Genomic DNA, 18,988 nt, shown 5'->3' with positions numbered 1-18,988 from the left:
TTGGAGCAGTGCCGAAGTTTAGGAAAATGCAGCATCATTTTTTTATTGTAATTTCATGCTTGTTCCCTCTGAAATTGCACAGTGTGGGAAGGAATACAAATATAAAATGCCAGATCAAGAGCTAAACAGTCAGTTGAAGCCAGCACTTTAATTTCTGTGAAAGTCTTACTGACGTCAATGGGATGTTTACCTGAATAAAATTATGTAGGAGTTACGTTTTTTAAAGTCCTGTCTATCAGTAAAATGTTCTCAAAATAGCTTGCACTTCGCCCAGTTATGACAGAATATGCTCAAGTAAATTCAAATAAGCCTTTTGATCTTAAAAAGGAAACTTCAAAATTTGAAGTTAAATAAAAGGCGTTTTTACCCTGCTTGTTTTTCTTTCAGTACTATGTAGCAGTAATAAATTGATCCATATGTCACCATTTATTGTTCAATATTTGAATACTATTTAACCTTTCCTTTTCCACATTATTTGAATGTTTATATCCCAACCCAGCAGTTCGAAAGCATGCAACTGCTAGTAGATGAATAGGTACCGCCTCAGCAGGAAAGGTTACTTGCATTCCATATTTTCATGCTGGCCACCTGCATAATGGAAATGTCTCTCAGGCAATGCAAGCTCCCTCAACTGAGAATCAGAGATGTGCACCACCCCCTTGAGTCAGTCACAATTGGACTGACTTATCTTTTATATTATACGCTAGGATTGTTTTTGTTTTTTAAAAAGAAGAGCTGTGGCTTTTAAACCTCCTAATCTCAGGAAACATGTTCCACACCAACTGTTTACCCTGAAAACACTGCACACCAGAGAAGATTTTAGGATAATGTTGAGCACAAGATATATACTGAATTTGGGTTGTCTACAGTAGTTGATCAAAAAGTCAATGTGGTGACTATGACTTTGTGATCAAACACTGGCCTGTTTTTGAAGTGCAAGCCACATTAAAGTTGTGATTGCACCTTTATGCCTACCATCTTGACTTCTGCAGACACCCCTGCACAGAGCAGTAACAACTGTAGCATATAAACTCTGGAAATAAATATTCATCAGAATTACTGCTATAATTTATGCAATATTTATTTTCAATAGGAAACAGATCTGCTCAAGGTTGGTGGTGTAACAATCAAATGAAGGAGAAATTAAGGAAATAAATGGTCTATTAGACTTTCCACAAATTCCTTTTGCACTTCCTGCAACGTAGTCTGCCCCACTTAGTTATATAGTCTTACGTTCTCAAGGCCCATTTTTAGAGATGGAGAATTGGGCTAAAAGGACAGGGATAGAAAGAGATGTTTTTAGAGCTACTGCAGCAGTCAACCATCCTTTCCAGCTTGGCGGCCTGGCTAGCAGGGAGGAGGGGAACTGGGCTGCATGAGTGGTGGGCTGGTGCGCATGTGCATGCACAGCTCAACTTGCACAAGCAGTAAGCCAGCATGCACTTGCATGCACACAGAGTTTGACTAGTTGAGCTGCACTGCATGTGGGTCCACACCAGCCCATGACTTGTGCAAGTCGAGCAGTATGTGCATGCACCAGTTCGCTGGTTACTTGAATCCAGCTGTGCATGCACCAGCCCATTGCTCATGTGAATCAAGCTGCATGTGCAGACCGGTCCACTGCTCACGTGGCCCAGTTGCAAATAAGCCACAGCCCAGTAGTGGGCCATGGCCCGGGTGTTGGGGACCCCTGAGCTATTGCACAGCTATTTAGTTCATCATTCAATATTTCAGGTTTATTTTTGCCATTTTGTTTTGCTGAACTTTTGCTGTTTTTTAATATTTGATTAACTATCAAATGTTTTATTAACATAATAATGTGTAAGCAACCATTAATCAATATAGTGATTTAAAAAGATTACCTAACCATAAAGTTCCTTTCTGCAACTCTTTACTGAAGCTATGACAGTATTATGTTATCTTGGATATCCCTTTCCTGTAAATAGCAGGAAGCTTAAATAGCATTCTGAAGACCAAAACATAAGCAGATGAAATCTACACCATATTCCTGTGATGCAGCTAGATCAGTAGTTTTTTTCTGTGATGAGACCAAGGCCAATTAATGAGGCTTGGAGGAAAGTAGAGCAGATGGCAAACTTCAAAGTAAGCTTAAATCTACACACCTCTCTTTGCTAGAATCAGAAAGTTTGTCAGAGGATAAAGAGTAAACCACTTTATAATGGAAACTAAATTTATTTTTATTTAGGGCAAACTACTGTAACATGTTATACTTGGAGCTACCCTTGAAGACTACCTGATGAAAAATGTAGTGACTCAAAGGGTGAGGAATGCTGTAAAAATATTATTGGAACTATACTTTTATTTTCAGTGAAATTCAATCAACATGGCTTAGGTTCAGGATACATATAAAACCATCTCTTCCAATAGGGAATCTTGCCACCCCATTCAATTAATCATATATTCTTCCACTTAACAAACTGAGGAGGGGTTGAACTCAAAAGGAGGCCTTTTCAAGGCTACCCCATCACTATAGAATGTGTTTCTCAGTTGTACCTTTCCATAGAACAATGAAATTCTGGATCTTTAAGAGACCTTTTGGAGAATTACAATGAATTATTTATACAGTTATTCTTTCTTTATATTTATGCTACGATGGTGTGGCTTTTTAATCAGTTTTATTTGGATGTTATAGGAGCAGAATTTCTAGAGATAGGTGGAATTTTGATGCTGGCAAACAGACCAACAAACTACTGAATAATAATAATAATAATAATCAATAATATTATAATATAATATAATAATATAATATAATATAATATAATATAATATAATATAATATAATATAATATAATATAATATAATATTATAATATAATATAATATAATATAATATAATATAATATAATATAATATAATATAATATAATATAATAAATATAATATAATATAATATAATATAATATAATATAATATAATATAATAATATAATATAATATAATATAATATAATAATCATTAGCTACAATGTCTTTATATAAAGCATCTAGGATTGTTTTCTCAAATTCTGTAACCATGTTCTGCATTATCTAAAAAATAAAATACAAATACTCGGCCCTCTTGATAGAATGGAAACTGTTTTACATTAAAGGGTTATCTTTTAGAAATGAGAAAGAGTAGTCATAAAAGGTAACATCACTCATAGTCTAGAAGACTCCATTTGTTGTGATTAATTCATTCGCCCTGAAGTTTACAAGCTCTGAAAGTTGGAATGTTACATATCTATAAGTCATGACAAGCAGTGAGACTCAAAAGAGATTTGATGGCCAGGGCATATGTGATGAAAAGAATAAAAATGACTCTATTGCCAATTGCCACATCAATCTAATATAGAACAGATATATATATAAACAATCTGTTTTGATAAAGACATTATTTATTACCTATATCATACGTTGTATTGTTTTTAAGCTTGTTGTGATTTAAAAACCTCCTGGAGGGCAACTATACTTTCAAAGACAAGTAAGAGAACATGTTGTCCAAAATAATAATCTGTGTCCACTTTACTTCAAGCTATATGTCGCTCCATGCCAGGAAATCTGTGCATTTTCTTGGTGGAGACAGTGTCTAATTTAAATCTGAAGAGAGACAACTTTTTAATAATATTTAAAGGGACTACATAGAACGAAATTTACTTATCAAAGAAGCTGTACTTAACCTTTTGTTAAACCCACTAAACATATACCCTTTGTGTGATATTTCCTAATCTTTGTTTAATCATTTGATTCTTCTAGCAATTATTATAAATACACATGTTCATTTTATTTTTAATTAGAGTTATAGCCTGCCTTTCATTCAGGAACTGAAGGCAGCATAGATATTCCTCCCTCCTATTTTTCTGCACAACAGTATCCCTGTGAGGTAGATTGGGGGTGAAAGTATGACTAGCCTCAAGTTACCTAGTCAACTTCCATGGCCAAGGATAAATTAGAAGTAGAACCTTGTGTCACTGTTTTCAGTCAATGGCCCTAGGTGGATTAGAACATGAGTTTTTCCATACCTAATCCAACCATTATGCCGCATTAGTTCCCCACAAAGGAAGGGAGGAAGGAATTTTTTTGCTAACAAAAATCTAATAGTTGTTCAGCTCAAGAGGTAGATCAAATTTTGTTTGAATGGCTGTTTTGTTTTCTTAAAAAAACCATAAACACAAGTATGTTTAATTCCAGGATATAGACAAATTTTTATTGTTCTTTTGTTATTAAATCAAGGGACTAAATAACCTTAGTTAATAACCTAAGCTCTTATTAAAAACTATGTATTAATGTATCCAAAGAGCAACCCCCCAATAATTTCAATAGAAAAAAGCAAATATAGACATATCATGGAAATAAATGCATATTCTGGAAAAAAACCAGCTCATGTCAGGGAAAGGAAAGAAAAAGAGAATAAAGGGAAATTTCAGAAGAACAGAGTAAAAAATGAGCATTTTAATAAGAACAATTAATTATAAAATTATAAACTTAAACTTGATTTTACGAAATCTCTGGAATAAATCGTACAGAATATTTTCACTCTTTATTGTGTATGATACAATTATCCTGCAAATTTTATCTTCAGGATTATTGCCAGAAATTTTGTAAGACGGTGAAACCTTTTTCTGTTTTAATAAACTATCAGTGCAGATGGTGGACTCGGGCTACAGTTAAAATGTTTTCTTCCTGAAAATGATGCTTGTTATTTATGTTTATATTTTTAATAAACCACTCTGAGTCTTTTGAAGCAGAATAGAGATATACAAATGTTTATTTATGAATGTATAGCACAGCATCAGAGAACAAATGGCTTAAGTAACGTGGCAGTACATTTTTAAAGGAGAAGAATGTTTAGTGCACGTTCATAATCTTTCTCCAGAAAATCTAATTGAACTATGTTGGCTTGTGGTTTTCTCCCATTTATTTTAAAGATTACTCCAAACAGGTTTCTATACATCTAAATACAAATAACAAAACATATCTTATTGGCTTCTATACAATACAGACATTCCATAAAAATGACGGCTTCTGAGTAGTATACCAACTCACTAATGACTGTAGTACCTGAAAATTCTTCAATAACTTCTGCAGGGCAGCAGACTGGATAAAGCTTTTCCTGAATCAACCTATTGCTGCCCTTATTTCATTTTCCATAATTATACCATATCTTATATATTATTTGCTAGCTACTGAATACCCCCTTAAATATTAAGATGAAAGTTGTATCAGCAACTTATAAGTTAGGAAAGTCTATAATGAGTATGACCTCCAGTCTACTGGTACAACTCTCAAAAGCCAAATTTCATTATAATTAATGAGAAGTTCCTATCTGTATTTTCATGATGCCATTATTTAGAATTTCATGAATCAAACACAATGAACATTGGACTCACACTCTTCTTTTTTATAGACATAAGGAATGTGGACGTTTTCATTCCAATTAAAGCAGTTACACTTGCTGTCTAAATCATAAACACTGGTTCATGTTAAGTATGGTACATTTAAACAAGGTTATAATTCATGCCGAAGGGCTGACCTTTGGATTTGTGGGTCTAAGAAATACCCACAGTTGAAAATGCACATGTTGTGTTCTTCCACAAGAGTTATATGCACATGTCTATTTATGCAGTCCTAAATTTCCTTGATCATGTAAGAATTCTAAGCGCACTGTAATTTTTGCTTACTAATAGAATGCATACAAAATACAGTTAATTTAATTCATGTGAATTCAGGCTGGATATACTGTAAAAAAATGAATCTACAAATGAAGAACGTTAAAAAAACTGTAATAAAATGAATAAATGAGGGGCCATGGAGACACTCACCCAGTGGTTGTCCTGCAATGATCCTGGCATTTTCCCCTGCCACAGCAGCTCTCGCGTGCCTCTCACTCATGTATTGTACAAATGCATAACCTTTGTGCACTGAACAGCCGACTATTTTTCCATACTTTGCAAAGATTGCTTCTATATCTCCTTTTTTGACAATGGCTGTATTAAGATTACCAATGAAGACTCTGGAGTTGATGGATTTGGGATCATTCTTATTGGTGACATTACTGGTCTGTGTTTTGCCGGTCATGGTTGGCTCACTTGATTTCAGCCCTAGAAAAAAAGATGACAAAGGATTTGATTTAGTTGCCTAAAAACATGTATAAATTAATGTAAGAATTATTTATTTATTTTTTAAAATTCCATTTATATCCCGCCCTTCTCTGAAGACTCAGGGCGGCTTACAAGCTTAGCAGTAGCCTTCATTCTATGTATATGCCTGCTTATTAGGGCTTTCACACACACCCCAAGCGGCATTATTACAAAGGCCCTGCAGGTGGGGGCGGAGCAGGGGTGGAGTGGGCAGGGGTGGGGGGTGGAGCAGGCACGGGCAGGGGTGGCAGACAGGGGCCAGTTTTGGGGCACTCAATCTCTAAAAGGTTCACCATCACTGGATTAGATAGAAAAGAAATATTATATTGATGTGATTATCTGTAGAAATATTAGAAAAAAATTATACTCAATTGTTATTTACTAAAACAACAAGAATTGTATTAACTTAAGGTTTGTAAAAGAGAACATTATGGGAAAAAGAGGAAATCAAGTAAAGCTATTATGTGGATTATAGATTATAGAAACCAACTGTTAGTGAATGTTTTTTAAATGTAAACCCAGACAACACACTGCTTGCCAAATATTAAGGTGACTATATTAAAAATCAATAAAACATCTTTTTTAAAAAAAAAATAATTCAAACAAAGCTATACCCCATGCCAATTTCAGTATGCTGAGTTCCATGGAGTAAATTTCAACTGAAAACAAGGTTTTCCCAATTTCCTTCAACAAGACTTGACAACAAATGGAATAAAGTTACAGAAATCTCAGCGATTAGATTGCTTTTACTGCAGAAATGAGTTTGGCTCAACTTGCTAAGACAGAGCTTTTTTCAGTTTTTTACTTTTACTTTTATGGACAAAGAAGCAAATTGCTTTCCTGAGAGCTGAGAAATGTGCAAGGAGCTGGGATAAGACTTCCAGATCCTGACCATACTATCATTTGGCACCAGCCTATCTATTAAAGATCTTACGCTTGCTTTTTATTGTAATTTCTTCTTGGATCATTGACCTTCCCTTGATACAGAATGTTAAATGGCTGGGCTGATGTACACATGTGAGCAAGTAACTCTGGCAAAGGCTTTGAAAATGGCTAGTCCTGGCTGATGGCTTCTATGTCTTTCCCTAGCTATTTGTCTAACTACAACTTAAAGATGCCATGGTGGTGTTGAATTATGTTCCAAAAATATCAAATTTATCTACGGTATTTAAGAACTTTGGTAGTACATATGGAAAAGATACTATGATAGATTTTCAGTTATCTGGCTGTGCCTTTTGGCCCTTGCCAAAGACAGATTTATGGTTTCAATGCATAATTTCAATGTGCACATTAAGTCACTTAACAATTAAGCATTTGATATAATTTCACCTCAGCTAAAATGAGAACAAGATATGACCTAGTAAAAACGGCTGAAATAAATGAAGGCAACCACATTCAGCTTTGAAAAAGAAATGTATTTTATTACATGTAACCTTAGAAAGGTTACATAGAGTTACTGTTTCAAATTGATTTTCTCTAAGTATGAATATCAAAAGCAAAAATTATCCAGGTCAGTTTATTTTACTGATTTACCATTGGCCAAAACAGGCACTTCTTCGAAATAACTTTAAAATACGCAAAATACAAAACCAAATGTGAATTCAAACACAAGTGCAGAAATCTAAATTTGCTTAAACCACATATATGCAGTTCAAAGAAACAGCAAGAAATGAAAACTGATAGTGAAATGCCCTTGAATGTAACAGTTCTCTCAATAAACATCTGTGGCAATTGCTTCTGATCACTCTCTTTTAGAATACTTTCCAATGAAGCTTTTTTCTGTAGCCAATTACCCTACTGTATTCATGGAATTTTGCAAGATGTTTTCCTTTTTTTAGCCTTCAACTATTTCCTTCTGCTTTTTCAATCATTTCTTCCCCAGGCATCTGGGGTACGGCATGCATTTCCTAACTGGCATCCAAAGCTAGCATACAGAAGAAAACAGAGAAGCACAAGCTATCATTAGAAATGATCAGGAAGAAATTGATCATGCCAGAGAATGCAAATGGCAATGCCAATACTGGAAAAGTGAAAGTGTTCATCTGCTCTGATAAGATACCCAAACAGCTTTTGTCTCATTTAAACACTGTCACCCAAGAGAAGGGACTAAAATGAAAAAAACTGTGTGGTCTTGCCTGTTGTCAAATCCTGGAACCAATGTATATGTACCGCATTACAATCGCAGAGGAGACACCAAAAACATGGTTTCAAAGCTCATTTGAAAGATCAGGAAGCCTAATTTCTGTAGATAGGATCGTGAACAGGGCCAAAAGATAAGAGCATTTTTAAAAAACTTTTAAGAGACTTAAGTACAAAAATGCTCAACGGTATTCCCCAGTCTTCTATTGGGTTTGGGGGCAATGGAAATTGGTGGATATTCTGTTGTCAAGACATTTCTAGGTTTATGCAAATTTGTATACATGTGTCATTTTCACCCAAACTGAAGTGTCTACTTAGGCAATGGACTTGCATAGATTTTTTTTCCTTGCAAGAGAATTCTTTGCTCCATTAATTCAGAGGAAATTAGTTTAAACTTTCATTCATAATTTAAAGGACAGGAAAAAGTATTGTTAGTTCAATCAAGTTCAGAAACTATGGGAAAGAGTGATCTCAAACGTGTATTAAGTGTCAAACTGACGGTTAATGTGGCTGTGATGATTTACTTTTACAGATAATGGCTCATCTTCTATGCTCATCCTCTCTACGACATAAATTACAAGTGTGGTAATCATTTTTATTTGGACGATAAGGGACAAACCTTTAAAAAGGGTAAATCTGAAGTAGGCACATAAGGATAGAAAAATTTAATTGTTTACGTTTATACTTTTGCTTTACAAAGGAAAATTCAAGTCCAAAGAATGAAAGAATGAATATTTTTTATTACTGTTTCTGACTGGAATTGCAAAGGAAAAAACATTAAAAATAAAAGTAATGTAAAACCAGAACAAAACAAAAATATTAGTTAGTGGTAGGTTCATGAGTGGCAATCAAACTTTTCTTAATTGTAGACATTATAAAAAATAGCTAAGTTCAAGGAGACAGAATTATACTGACCTGATAACTACAACTGTATGTAATTTTTTAAAAATCAGATAAGGTAAAAATATAAGGCAGGTCCTTGAGTCCTTTTAATAGGGTACAGTATTTTTTTTATTTTTTTTTATTTTAATTCCATTTATATCCCGCCCTTCTCCGAAGACTCAGGGCGGCTTACAAGCTTAGCAGTAGCCTTCATTCTATGTATATGCCTGCTTATTAGGGCTTTCACACACACCCCCCAAGCGGCATTATTACAAAGTCAGCTTATTGCCCCCAACAATCTGGGTCCTCATTTTACCTACCGTGGAAGGATGGAAGGCTGAGTCAACCTTGAGCCTGGTGGGACGCGAACCTGCACTAATTGCAGGCAGCTGGTGTTACTTAAGGAGGCATTAGCCCACTGCTCCACCAAGGCTCTTTTAGTATAGTACCAATTTTTTGAAAAGAGACTCAATATTTTTAGGAGATAGGAGAGTATTGTTTAAAACAGGGATGTTAAACTCAATTTCACTGAGGGCCACATCAGCTTTATGGTTGCTCTCAAAGAGCCAGATAGGCATGGCTGGGTAGGTGTATCTGGGAGGACATGGCCAGGTCACTGTGAGGTGGGCATGGCTGGGTAGGTGCAACCAGCTCAGCCCCATTTCCCTGAGATGCCCAACCTCACTTACCTCCTCCTCAAGGCTGCTGCTGCTGTGTTCGCTCTTCTTGGCCAGGTTGTTCATGTGGGTGTGGAAGGGCAGCAGGGGAGGTGAGGCTCATGGGTGCTGCTCCAAGGTGGCTGCTTTGCCCAGCGGGCTGCAACAGCGGCTTCCTCTCCGTGCCTGCGAGCTTCTGGGCTGGAGGAAAGTGAAGGGGCAGCATTGCTCCTGCTGGATGGGGCTGCTGCTGCTGCTGCTGGGGTGGTGGTGAGGTGAGGCAGGAGTGGGTGTAGTCTGGCTGTGGGGCCCTGAGGGATGCAAGTGCGGTACAGGTGGGCCAGGGCCAAGCGTGGCTTATTGGATGCCCTAGGCTCACATCCAGCTGGTTGTCACTGCCGGCCAATGAGAAGCCAAAGGACTTCTGAGCTTTAGCTGGGCACCGCCAGCCCCCGTGTGCTCGCCACCTCCTTTGCACGCACACAGGCAGAGCGCCCAGCCAGCTGGGATGGGCTGTGGCAGTGGCAGCCGGCCCTTGCTGTCTCCAGGGCAGCCCTATGTTGCCAGATCTAAAAACATCACGGGCCTGCAAGCCTTGAGTTTGACATGTCTGGTTTAAAACAAATAACTCTACAGTTGGTTTTACTTATGTTTATTCATCATAACTAACTGAAAGGTCTGATCACTTAGTTCAAATGAAATATTCCTGAATTTTCTGTTCACTGAGCCACAAATGTCAGTCTCCAGTGATTTTTTTAGGAAACTTTCTTAATTATCACAAATAACATCCTAATTAACAATGAATAAGATCATTACATTATTCATTATTTTAAAATATCAAATGAGGTTATACTTGCTGATTTTAAAAGAAACAAGTCAACTTGTCTTTATTCATGGACTAATGACAAAGAATTAAATTAAGGAAGCATGAATTGTGTTTGATTTAATAAGTGCACAGAGGTAGAAAAGAGCCTAGTATTTTGTAAGCTGCAAAACAAGAGCAGCAAAGATGAGTAGAATAATCATCCAAGAATAATCCTCTAGTATTAATGGAATGCTTAGCAACATAAAAGACTTAATTTCTGAAATTAGTAAGTGGGTGCATTTCAATTTGTTTGAAATGCGTGGTATCGACACTTGGTTCCAACAATCTTTTTTTCTAACTTTACAACATCTGGCAAATGTTAGTCATAATCAAAAGTAAGCTTCTCTGAACATCTGCAATCAGCACATAATCAATTCAGTGAAAACATAGTCACTTGCACATAATGCAATTCAAGTAAGGTTTCAGGGTGAGAGCTAAGGGAAAGTACCAATGCTGTTAGGCCTGGATGAAGTCAGCATATCAATGTTGTCATGTTACTGTTTTTAAATTGGGAACTTGTAAGTTTTCTGCCTTCACTATCTCTAACATAAAGCTAGATGTTGATCTAATTCAGAATCTTAATTTCTACTGAGCAAAAGGTGCTTCTAGTAGGTTCTAGTAACTTCAGAAGGCAACAACTTTTTCCTAGAATTAGCCTGGCCTTATTTTTTCAGTCAAAAAATCTTAATATTGTATGATTCTAATCAATTTTGAAATCACCAAGATAAAAATGGACATTTATATTTTTATTAAGGGGAACTCTCAAATATTAATAAGCTATCAACATTAACGACACCAATAAGGAAAACAACTGAAATACTGTATAAAGATGTTATAATACTGCAGATTTCATTATTCCATTTGCCAGCAAGCACGTGGCAAAATCAGAGTCAAAGCAAGAAACTGGGCATATATTAACAGGACAAGAGATCTCTCATAAATCCATATAATTTGCAAATAAGTATATCCTAATTAAGGGATGTGGTGGCTCAGTGGGTTAAGATGCTGAGCTTGTCGATCAGAAGGTCGGCACTTTGGCAGGTCGAATCCCGAGTGCCACGTAACAGAGTGAGCGCCTGTTACTCGTCCCAGCTTCTGCCAACCTAGCAGTTCGAAAGAATGTAAAAATGCAAGTAGAAAAATAGGGGCCACTATGGTGGGAAGGTAACAGCCTTCCGTGCGCCTTTGGTGTCTAGTCATACCGGCCACATGACCACGGAGATGTCCTCGGACAAGCGCTGGCTCTTTGGCTTTGAAACGGAGATGAACACCGGCCCCTAGAGTTGGAAACAACTAGCACACATGTGCGGGGGAACCTTTACCTTATATCCTAATTATTTATTAACATCATGCTATTGTTGGAATTAGGTTGAAGTATTATTATAATATGGGGTTGTCAATTGCTGACATATTTATCTTCCAAAATGTACTTACCTCCTTGATAGTTGGTTAGATGATTAGTAGATGATTAGGGGACTGGAGGCTAAAACATATGAAGAATGGCTGCAGGAATTCGATTTACCTAGTCTAGTGAAAGGGACTAGGGGAGATATGATAGAAGCATTCCAATTTTAGAGGGGCTGCCACAAAGAAGAGGAGGGTCAATTATTTTCCAAAGCACCAGAAGGCAAGAGAAGAAACTATAGGTACAAACTAATCAAGAAGAGAAGCAACCTAGAACTAAGGAGAAATTTCCTAACAATGAGAATTTAACCAGTGAAGCTTCAGAAATTCCTTCAGAAGTTGTGGGTGGTCTATCACTGGAGGCTTTTAAGGATGACTGGACAGCCAATAAAGTTCCCTTCCAACTCTGTTATTCTGTTAGTTATCATGGCCACAAGAGTAGTAAGCAGTGGAAAGTGAACATTTAGCAAGGGAGAGAGATGGGTAGTTAAGAAGTATGAAATATAAATAAATATGATAGAATGTGGAACAGGCATCCTTCTTTATTTCTTAAAAATAATATCCAATCATAAGCAACCACTCTTCCAAAAGGACTACTACTGATATTCGATATATTGAATGACAGTAACTATGCCCCAAGTATCCTGGCCATATAGCTGCTTGCAACCACAGCATTTCTGATAAGGCCAGTAGCCATGGTGACAAATACAACACTGAGGGTATAATGATAGGAATGGATGTTCTATCCTTCCCATATTGTTAAATTTCCTGGGTGTTTTTCCCCCTATAGGAATTCCTGTTTTTGAGTTTGTAAGAATGAGTGCATAGCAGTGAACCCATATTACATCAGTACAGTGCCAATAAATACAATGTACATCTATACCAAGAGGACCAATGGGTTAAATTGCATTTTAAAAAAATTATTTAATGTGTTTTATATCTAGCAACTGTACCAATACATACAAGTTTTACTGAATTTGCAAATAAAATTAAATTTTCATATTATTCCTGTGAACAGCAACTAAATACATAATATATCCTTATTCCAAATCTAGCAATGTTAAATTTAGCCTCATATCCTAACTATATTTGGGTAACATTGACTAGTATGCTGTGCTTCATTTAATGTATTTTGCTTTCTCTTTACTCTTTAATTTGCTTTATTGTTCTATATGTATTTATTGATGAAGATGCAATATAGTAATAGTATGGGCTAAGATTCTTGTACTTAATTTGGTTTAAAACAAAAGAGTTTAAAGTTTTGACTTCCGGTGGCTCCGCGGCGACGGAGACAGCCTTCCCGGGCTGCCCGCGGCTCAGCTGAGTGTTTTTTCGCCAGAAACAGCGCCGATCAGCTGTTCGGGCGAATTTGAAGCCCCCTCCTCGGGAGAAGGGGAGGGGGTGAGGCCCCAGGTAGGGGTTGAGTTCTCCGGGGCCGCCTGAGCTTGGAGCTTGGGCGGCTGAAGGATTGAACTCCCCCGAAGCCTGGGTTGCTCCCAGCTGGCCAGCGTCTCTGCTCCGGATTTCTTGGAGCAGAGCCAGGCGTCTGCGACCACCCCTGCCTGAAGAAAGGACTATGGATTAAAAGGAGCAGGCAGAGTGGTACAAGAGGAAAAGGTGAAGAGGATTATTTTATTTTACTCTCGAGCTTGATGGACTTTTTAAACTTTAAGTGAAAGTGCGTCACAATTGAAAGTTAAAGATGGCGACTAAACCTCCCCCTAAAACTCTTCGGAGTGGTGGATCTTCTCCGGTGCAACAATCATCGTTACAGGCGTTGCATCCTCCTGATGTATTGACACCGAAGGATTTACGAGATGCTCTGGATAAACATGCCCAGGTACTTTTGGAATCAATTAACCAATCAATGGGTGATAAATTTGCACAGATGGAGGAGAAATTGGAGAAACTGGAGGAGAGAATAGAAGAGAGGATGGAACAGAAGTGCAGCGTGATGAAGGTAGACATTTTGTCCAAAGTGCATAAAGTGGCGGAATGTGTGGAAGATTTGGATGAAAAAGTGGATGATTTGATTCAAAAGAATGCCATATTAGAAGCAAAAGTACAGGAGAATGAAGATTTAAGAGATAAAATGGAAAGAGAATTAAGTCTTGCTCAATATCACCAGATGCAGTTTGCTGTTAGAATTAGAGGCTTAAAAGAGAATACTAAGGAAGATTTAAAGCAGCTGGTTTCTGAGGCTCTTGAAGTGGTGCTGAATCAGCCAGCATCTGAAATAAGAGAAGGTATGGATAAAGTGTTTCGTGTGAACTCATGGATTGCTAGACAGAGAAAGTTGCCTAGAGATGTGGTGGTTTACTTTGCTAAAAGAGAAATTAGAGATGAAGTTATACAAGCTGCCTATGATGCTAAAGTTGTGATTGCTGATCAAGAAGTCTTGGTTTTAAAAGAAATTCCTCCAAAGATTTTAAGGAGAAGGAAGGACTTTACATTTCTTGTGCAAGAGCTCAAGCAACGAGATATAAGGTTCAGATGGGAGATTCCAGAGGGGCTGATGGTGATGCATGAAGGTAAAAGGTATCGGCTGATTACTGTGAAGCAAGCGCGTGACTTCTACAATAACGTTTTAAAAGCAACCTCATTAACACTTCTGGAAGCTGCAAAGGGATCTGGAGAAGGAGAACATCAGGAGGTTGAAATAGAGGAAAACGGTGCTGGAGGAGATCAAGCTATAACTTCTTTGGATGATCCTAGAGAGCAAAGGGTAACGCGTGCTGCTTTAAAACGAGCAAAGAAAATAAAAGAACAAGACCAGCAAAAGTTTTTGGAACTTTCACAACGTACTTACAGCCAAGCAGTGGGAGGAGCACGGCCTAAAGAAGATAGTCCTGTCAAAGCAGTGCTCCAAGAGCTTTGGGAGGATATGCATGGCAACTAAATTTTTAACTTGGAACGTTAATGGACTAAATTCACCACAGAAGAGGAAGAAAGTTTTTCAATATTTAAAACAATTCAAGATAGATGTTATATGTTTGCAAGAAACGCATATTAGAGTTTTGGATCAAAAGTATTTATCGAATTCAAGGTTGGGTACGCAATTTGTCGCTTCTGCAATGAATAAGAAAAATGGAGTGGTTGTTTATGTTAAAAGTGCTTTAACAGCAGACTTAATTGAAGCAGATAAGCTTGGAAGATACGTTATGATAGAGCTGCTGTTAGAAGGTAAAAAGACGCTTTTAGTTGGACTATATGCACCTAATCAACAACAAGCTGACTTTTTTAGTTTGCTTCACACAAAGCTTACCCAGTTGGATTATAAATCTTTTATTTTTATGGGGGATTGGAATGGTGTTTTGGATGTACAGATGGACAAGGCTGGAGCTTTTAAGCGCATTCCAAGTCATGCTAGACTGCCTAAATCTTTTTTTGAAATGAAGGATGACTTGGAATTGCGAGATATTTGGCGTGAGAGACACTTGCAGGAAAAGGATTACACTTTTTATTCTGATAGACATCAATCTTTTTCGAGGATTGATTTTATTTTGTTGACTAATGATTTTTTTTTAGGACTAAAAAGGTGAAGATTTGCGCAAGAACTATCTCTGATCATAGTCCAGTTTGGTTAGAGATTGATAAGGAGAAAAGGGATAGGCGCTCGTGGCGCGTCAATGAGAATTTGTTTAGAAATCAGAGAAATGTGGAGGAATGCAAACAGCGGATGAAGGATTTTTTTGAAATTAATATGAACAAGGGTACCTCTATGGATATGGTCTGGGATGCTAGCAAGGCCTACATGAGAGGGGTGTTGATATATATGAATAATAAACATAGACGTGCTGTGGAAGCTAGGAGGAAAGAACTGGAGAATGAAATAAAGGAAAAAGAAAAGGCTTTGATTTTGAACTCAGAGGATGTGAAGACTAAGGAGGCTATTAAACTGTTAAGAGGACAATTTGATAAATTAATGGCTGACCAAGTGGCAACCAATCTGCGGTTTGCCAGGCATAATACTTTTTGTAACGCCAATAAACCAGGTAGATGGTTAGCTTATAGATTGAGGAAAAAACAAAGGGCTTCTAATATAGATAAGATTGAGCATAAAGGAAGGGTTGTGTTTCAACAGGATCTTATCAAGGACGCTTTTGTGGATTTTTATTCTAAACTATATGCTAAGGAGAAAATTAATGAAAAAGACATTGATATATATTTGGAGAATGCTAGCATCCCGGTTCTTACGCAAGTACAAAAAGAGGGGATTAATCAATTGATTACAGAAGAAGAAATTTTTACAGCAATTAAGGAACTGAAGGTGGATAAAGCACCAGGTACGGATGGTTTGACTGCGGCCTATTACAAAAATTTACAATTAGAGATGATAAAACCGTTAAAGGAACTGTTCCAGACAATCCAGAGGGGGGGAAAGGTGCCACCGTCTTGGAGAACAGCTTTTATTTCCTTGATTCCGAAGGAAGACCAAGATGCTACTCAAGTTAAAAATTACAGACCGATATCGCTTTTAAATACAGATTACAAGATATTTGCTAAGGTTTTGGCTAATAGACTGATGAGGGTTCTGCAACAGGTGATTCATGGGGACCAAACAGGATTTATTAGTGGTAGGCAAATGAAGAATAATGTGAGGCATATAGTTGATGTGTTAGAGTTTTTGGAAAGGAACAACCAGATCTCTGCGGCGCTAATTTTTTTAGATGCTGAAAAAGCTTTTGATCAATTGAATTGGCAATTTTTGTTGAAAGTTTTAGATAAAATGGATTTTGGGGAAAATTTTGTGCAACCGATCAGGGCATTATATCAAAAACAAACTGCCCGAATTATAGTTAATAATAGTTTGACAGAAGCATGTAATATTGAGAAGGGCACAAGGCAAGGGTGTCCGTTATCGCCCTTGTTATTTGTGTTAACATTAGAGATATTATTGACTAAAATACGGAATTCGGAAAAAATTAAGGGGATACAAATTAGAGATCAGGATTATAGATTGAGAGCATTCGCAGATGATCTGGTTGTTACAGTGACTCAGCCAGAGAACTCTGTTGTGGACCTGATGGAGATAATAACACAATATGGGAAGGTTTCTGGATTTAAAGTTAATACACAGAAAACCAAAATTTTGGCCAGAAATATGACAGTATCGCAAAAGGCTCTTTTAGAAGGATTAACTGGATTTGAGATTGCTAAAAGGGTCAAATATTTGGGGGTGTTTTTGTCACCCTCTAATACAAAGTTATATAAAAATAACTATGAAAAACTATGGGGTAAAATTCAAAAAGAAATGGAGAGTTGGGGAAAATTGCAATTGTCTTTGTTGGGACGGATTGCAGCAGTGAAAATGAATGTCCTGCCTAAATTTTTATTTTTATTTCAAATGATACCGATTCTTAAGAAAGATTCTAATTTGGAGGAATGGCAGCGAGGTATCAATAAATTTGTGTGGGCAGGGAAAAAGCCACGAGTTAAACTTAAGATTATGCAGGATACTCGTGAGAGAGGTGGGCTTAAAATGCCCAATTTTAAATTATATTATGAAGCTGCTGCATTAGTAGGAATAAGTGATTGGATTAATTTGACACAAGAGAGATTATTAAATCTTGAGGGCCATGACTTGTTGTTTAGCTGGCATGCATATTTGTTGTATGATAAGAAGGTAGACAATGTGTTTAGAGTGCATATTTTAAGACAGGCATTGCTGAGAGTCTGGAAGAAGTATAGACATAAGTTAGATTGCAAGATACCACTATGGGCAATTCCAAAACACGCAATAGAAAATATACATGCTGGTTTCAAACATGATGTGACTACGTACAAGGAGATCCTAAGTTTGGAAAGAAATGTCTGGTGTTTGAAATCATATAGCCTCTTGCGAGAAGAGAAGGTTGTTCAAAACTGGTTTCAATATACTCAGTTACGGGCCAGGTGGAAAGAAGATCAGAAAAATGGTTTTACAATGACTGATGAAAATTTGATAAAGCAAATTAGAAATCAGGGACCCGCACATATTAAACGGATATATCTTGCGCTGATAGAGATTGATTCGGAAACAGAACTTGTTAAGGATTGTATGATAAAATGGGCCCAAAACATCCAGGAAGTTATCACAATGGACACGTGGGAAAAGATTTGGGTGAGGAACGTAAAATTCACACAAGCTCAAAATCTAAGAGAGAACTTTTACAAAATGTTTTATAGATGGCATCTAGATCCTAAAAAGCTTGCAAGTATGTATCCGAATTATCAGCCTAAATGTTGGAGGTGCGGTGATGAAGACGCAACATATTTTCACATATGGTGGACTTGTAAAAAGGTTAAGGCTTTTTGGATAAAAGTCTGGTGGAACATGCAGAAGATTTTTAAACAGAGGATAAAGTTTTGTCCGCAACTTTTTTTGTTGGGAATAATTACAAATGCTACAGTTGTGGAAACTAAGTTGATGTTGAATTTTATTACGGCAGCAAGACTTTTGATAGGTCAGTATTGGAAGAAAGAGGAACTGCCGACCATAGAAGAGTGGACTTTAAAGGTTTCCGACCTGGCAGAAATGGCGAAGATTTCGGCCTATCTGAAAGATCACTCGCAAGAACGCTATATTATGGAATGGAGAAAATGGATTGAGTTTATCCAGAACAAGTATAGGGTTAAGAAGTTTTATGTAGCATTTGAATGAGTCTTCTTTCTTTTTTTCTTTTTTTCTTTTAGTTTTTTTTATATATATTCAATATTACTAAGGTTTGTTTTATCCTATATAAGCTAGAGAGTGATGGATTTTAGAGTTTATAGTTGTTAGTATATGGTTGTTTATGATTGTTTTTTTTTATATACCTTGTATTTAGCTCTGGGAAGTCGGGGGGGAGGGGGGGATGGGGGAGAGGTAGGGGGGGAGGGAGAAGGGAGGGGGAGGGGGTTTTTTAAAGGAAAATTGTATGTTAAAAC

The 18,988-nt window shown here is 37.0% G+C and overlaps 1 protein-coding gene across 1 annotated transcript in view; it reads right to left on the bottom strand.

Moving 5' to 3' along the window:
• RALYL (RALY RNA binding protein like) overlaps positions 1-6,202 on the bottom strand; it is a gene marked incomplete at its 3' end in the record, with an annotated part of 107,380 nt that extends 101,178 nt beyond the window's left edge. The window contains exon 1 of the mRNA XM_081323588.1: positions 5,816-6,202. Coding sequence (XP_081179714.1) covers positions 5,816-6,071 — 256 coding nt within the window. The 5' untranslated portion in view covers positions 6,072-6,202. The remainder of the gene's footprint in view (positions 1-5,815) is intronic.
• Between the last annotated feature and the right edge of the window lie 12,786 nt (positions 6,203-18,988).

Source organism: Vipera berus (assembly GCF_964194415.1).
Source record: "Vipera berus genome assembly, chromosome: 3".
Lineage (NCBI taxonomy): Eukaryota > Metazoa > Chordata > Lepidosauria > Squamata > Viperidae > Vipera > Vipera berus.
This window is presented reverse-complemented; position numbering and strand designations above follow the sequence as displayed.